The sequence below is a fragment of the Gigantopelta aegis genome, chromosome 9, assembly GCF_016097555.1.
Source record: "Gigantopelta aegis isolate Gae_Host chromosome 9, Gae_host_genome, whole genome shotgun sequence".
NCBI lineage: Eukaryota > Metazoa > Mollusca > Gastropoda > Neomphalida > Peltospiridae > Gigantopelta > Gigantopelta aegis.
In genome coordinates this window covers 62515496-62520988 of record NC_054707.1, presented here as the reverse complement: position 1 = coordinate 62520988, position 5493 = coordinate 62515496, and the positions used below count along the sequence as shown (strand labels likewise).

The 5493-nt window shown below is 34.7% G+C and overlaps 1 protein-coding gene across 1 annotated transcript; it reads left to right on the top strand.

Annotated features, from left to right (window-relative positions):
* Nucleotides 1–4093: 4093 nt before the first annotated feature.
* On the top strand, nucleotides 4094–4960 carry LOC121381689 (forkhead box protein F2-like). Its single transcript, XM_041511033.1, has one exon. The coding sequence runs from the start codon at nucleotides 4094–4096 to the stop codon at nucleotides 4958–4960; it is 867 nt and encodes a 288-aa protein (XP_041366967.1).
* Nucleotides 4961–5493: the final 533 nt, after the last annotated feature.

Sequence of the window (5493 nt, the reverse complement as noted above, 5' to 3'; positions counted from 1 at the left end):
TTAATATACATGTACAGCCACTAATATTGTATGCAGAAACATATATATAATATATAAATACAGTCGTTAAAAGTCTCTGTTAGTCGGTAACTTCCTAACAACTGCTGCAAACTCAGGACTGTCCCTTTAATTACAAGTTTGCAATTATGTTGGCGTTTCGAGTTTTCAATTTTAATCAGATTAAAGATGTGTAAAAAAAAAAGCAGCTTGAAGTTGACGAGGGAAAGGGAAGGAGTTTTTTCCTTTTTGTATATTAAAATGTACGTCAGTATGTGATAAGTAAACTGAAACTTCATTTTCTTAATACGCACATTTGTGTATTTCTAGTTGGCTATGTTAAAATATAAACACATTTATACCGCAATCATCCATATAAAACCAATTTCTCGAAACATATTTATGACAAGTGTAACGAATTCATGACAATTGAACTACTACTACTACCGCATTGATGATAATTGTAGCGAAACCAATTTTGTAGTTATATGTGAGATCACTCGGTACAGTATTATAAACATATTGATCTGTGCTATCAACATTTGACTGTACTTTTTGACTCAGGTCACGTGGATAAATAAGCGTACACTGGTGTACTTAAGGGTAACTGGAGCTTAACCTAAACAAATCTATCCACTTAATTGTTTTATATTTTGTTCTTTTGTCAAAATCGTACAAAGATGGAAATTCACATTCTTGTTAAACAGGGGCGGATGAAGAGAGCTAATATAGGCTCCTCGCGCATGTTTATTAATTTAAAATGTTGAAACATTCAAGAGAATTGTGTTAATCAAAATAGTTTATTCATTCATAATGTTACATTTATTTCACCAGCCCTTAAACTTAAAGGACATACCCTAGTTTTTAAACACTGAGACATATTTTTGACTATTATAGCCGTTTTTGATAACTGAAATCATACTTTACTTAGATTTTATGATTTAGATTATCAATTTTCATACATTCGAAGTGTTTTTGGTCATCCTGGTGTTTTTAATATCATAAAATGCATTTCTCATATTTTAAAAAACGCACGTGCGTCTGAGAAGTAACAGTTATGGAGTCGAGTTTTAGTCTATTTTTAGAGGGTATTTCACTATTTCAAAGTCAAAGACTCATGTTTCACTCAATTGTAATTTTATCCAAATGTGTTACAGGTTTGTAGATTAACTAAACTTAGTGTTAATTTTCACGGGTTGAAACTAGGGTATGTCCCTTTAAAAAAGTGTAAACGTTACGATTTTGGTTCTCAATACACGTTTGCACCGATTTTCGTTCATTTCATGTATTTATTAGAGTGTCTCTTGCTCTCTGTCTTGTACGCGCATGTAGTGTTTTTGGCTGAACCTCCCACTAAATATTATTACTTTGTCAAACAATAACAGAATATAACTAAATTACGCGTTTAAATTACTCTTTAACTATACTAAATTTACTATAATATCTGATTTCGAATTAGCTTTCTGACAATTTCATATGAAATATATTTTCACCAAATTCAGCTTTAATTCTTATCAAATCAATACCTGATATTTATATAGCATGCATTACGAAATTGAGGCTGTCTTCACATATTTTAGCAATAGAAACTGGTAGATATAAGAAGTTAACTCGTTCCAGTAGAGTATGTAATCATTGTAATAGCGGAGATGTCGAAGATGAGAATCATTTTCTTTTAATCTGTATATTGTATAGAGATTTAAGAGAAAATTATATAAAGAAATACTACTGGAATAGGCCATCTCTGCTAAAATTTATACAGTTGCTGACCAGTAAAAACAAAAAAAATATTATGTAACTTGGGAAAATATCTATTTAAAGTATTTAAAATTCGAACTTTCTTAATCTAAAAGTACTGTAATTATCAAGATATATAATATGTAGCATTTAAATGTCAATATGTATATAATACCTTACCTATATATAACTATAATTTACATTCTCCTTATTGATGTGGATATACATTGTCATATCACACACACACACACACACACACACACACACACACACACACACACACACACACACACACACACACATACATAAGTTATTTTTTTATCCAGTTGTATGTACATGTGATTTTGTATGTTTATTACTATTGTTGTTTGTTGATACCAATAAAGAATTGAACTGAATTAAACTGAATTGAATTCGCATTCGGTGGTTTGGCATATGACAGAAAAAATCCTAGGGTATATTCAAACACACTCTTTGCTTTATAAGTATTTAGCCTTACCTTGTCTACAGAATAATGCATATTTAATCTGTTAAATCATAGTGCAAAAAACCCACCTTGGTTTAATTCTGTCTTATTTGTTAACAATGAAGCTAAAAAAACAACGATATCACATTTCTGCAACTATATCTAAAGGCTTATGTAGACTGCATGCGTATTTTTGTGCTGGGGTGTCGTTAAACGTTCATGCGGCGCGTGCGTGCGGTCCGACTAGATTTCAAAATACATTAGTTTCAATGAGACTGGATGCGTGCGACTTTAAACGCTTGCGGCCAGCCGCGATGAAATATTCGTATATGGTGTATATGACCAAACCGTAAAGCCGCAGACGCATCAGACGAAACAGTCGGACCGCACTCACGTGCCGCGTCCAGTTTGTATGAGCCTTAAGCGCTGAATCTTTCGTACGACCAAGCGGAAATGTAGTCCTCGTTCAAGAGTCCTCCGTGTCAGATTTTCTAGATCATAAATAATCCACCATGATCACCGAGTACTTAGCTTCTACAAAATATTGTTATCGTGGTGTAAATAAATAATATATAGTACTTAATAGTAGTGTCATAAAGTATCCATGTGTAAAATGATTACGTTACATGATCAATTTTTAAAAAATGGAAAAATTTAATTGAAATGTCATTTTAGATGTTGATGAATGCTTTAAAACTGACAACTAGTATAGGTCTATTGTTAAAGTCCCCCCCCCCCCTCCCTCCCCTCTCCCTCCCTCTCTGTCTGTCTGTCTCTCTCTCTCTTAGATTGTCCATTTCTTTACATATTTAAAAAAAACGGACGTGCGTTTGAGAAGCAACGGTTATGGAGTCGAGTTCTAATCTATTTTTAAGGGCATTTCACCGGTTCAACTTCACAGACTCTTGTTTCACTTTATCCAAATGTGTTACAGGTTTTTAGATTAACTAAACTTAGAATTCATTATACGGGCCATTTTGACTAAACTTAGATCTGCGACTTTAAAGCAATACAGAACTTAAAGAACTTGAACTTGTTGATAAGAACTATATGTGAAAGAGTCTGTTTTATGATAGCCATCACGTAGATTTTATATGTACACATAATTGTATGCTATCCTACAGTTTAGGAGAATAAAGTTAATAGTTGTTATTGCTAGCCTATGAGTTGAGGGAGTAGAGCCCGTTTCCGTCAAAACTGAATTACTTGTTACAAGTTCGATTTTATAAATAAATAAATAAATAAATAAATAAATAAATAATAAATAAATAATAAATAAATAAATAAATAAATAAATAAAATAACAAATAAATAAATAAATAAATAAATAAGAAGAAACAACAAAACAGCGACAACGACAAATATTGCCATGAATTAACACGATTCAGTCATCTGACCACACCCTCTCAGTTGCTACTGCAAATAACTACTAACTACTAGTAAACAAGTAAACTGCTAGCTGCTTAAAAGAAGAAATAACAAACACGATAGTGTCTTCATTGATTAACGTGACCCTCTAAAGGGGTAATGACACGGCGTTACTAGCGAAAGTTAATGACACGACGCCTTTTTCAGCGAGGCTCTCGATTGCTTCTCACACATTGAATGTTAGTTTGTTTATATCGCTATAATTAATCATTACAGGCCAACAATCCACGTAACGGTGTTTTCGTCAGCATTTTGTCATATTTTGTTGGCACTCATTATAATTTTAGTTATGTAGTTGTTATGCAATTAAACATGACACTGTGGGAAAGTAACGCTTATTGTTACCGTAAGTCACTGATGGCTGTATATAAAAGCGAAGCTGCATAGTTAAATTAGTCATTAGTGAGTGGAAGGTTTCCAGACATCTAGCGAACAGGTCAGCTCAGATTGTAGGATTCATTCACGATGCAGAAAATCAAGACAGAAGCATTAGTGGAGGTTAGAAATATGGAGTCTATATTATCAAGAAGGACAAATTCTGAAGAGAAATCGGCTGAAGTTGAAAATATGGATATTTCAAGTTTGTGCATCAACCAACGATTAAAGTCTGTACCATCAAGAAGCCAAGGAACAACAGAGAAATCAGTTGGAGATAGAAATATGAATGCTTCAGATTTTTTAACCAACCAGCAGTGCGAGTTAAAAGTATCAAAAAGCCAAGACTCGGCGGCTATGCCTGACAGAGATATCTGGATTAAAAAGGAAACTGGCGCACAGGTAACAGAAGTGAAGACGTTGAAGAAGGGTCTTCTTCAGAAGCCAAACTTGTCTTACATCGCTTTAATCTCCAACGCCATCCAGAGCAGTCGCCACAAGAGGATGCTACTATCCGACATCTACGAGTGGATCGTCAACAACTTCCCCACCTTCAAGATGGCCAATCGGAGCTGGCGTAACAGCGTGCGTCACAACCTGTCCCTAAACGAGTGCTTCATAAAGTGCGGGAGATGTGACAGCGGCAAGGGACACTACTGGGGGATCCACGCCGCTAACCGCGACGATTTCGCAAAGGGGGATTACCGGCGCCGTCATGCCAGGAGACTCGTCAAGAAGTGCGACGAACTGGCGCAGCTCTTCGATACCGATCCCACGAATGACGTCTCGCAAAAACCTAGCAACCCCATGACGTCACAATACGGATACGCGCTCATGACGTGTACGACGGTTTCTAATAGCTACCTCATAAAAACTTTTGGAGCGGCGGTGCTGTCAACAAGCGGACAATGGCAACGACAACAACATTTTAATGAGATCTGTGAAAAACGTTCTTAGTTTAGTCGGAAAGGTAACATGCTTATTTGGTGTGTGCTCAGTATCTTGAACAACAATGAGAAAACAGAAAAAAGAAAGTGCTGGCGATTGCTTAAAGAAGTTACGAGAAGCTAGACAAACGGTATAATAATGTTTGAGACTCCGTGTGATATGATGTGATCTGCACAAGATGTGATTATTTATATGTATTTAATATTTTATTTATGTTTTTTAAATAATATTTTAATACAATAAATGCTATTTATTAAAAAGTATTACTTTCGATTTCTTCTTGTTCTTTATGTACACCACTTTAACACAAGTAACATCGGAAGAACACCGAAATAGGCCGAAGAGAGTTGGAAATAGGTTTGGTTGACATATCCAACACAGATATTAGTTAGTGATAGAAAACATCCTCATTCTACATGGGAAGACCGTTGAGAACGGTTATTTATTTATTTATTTATTTCTAAAATCAAGGATGATGTTTTAGGTAAAATTTGGAACATTTGAAATCGTTAAAATGAAATCGCTGATAAGTGGCTTCGAGA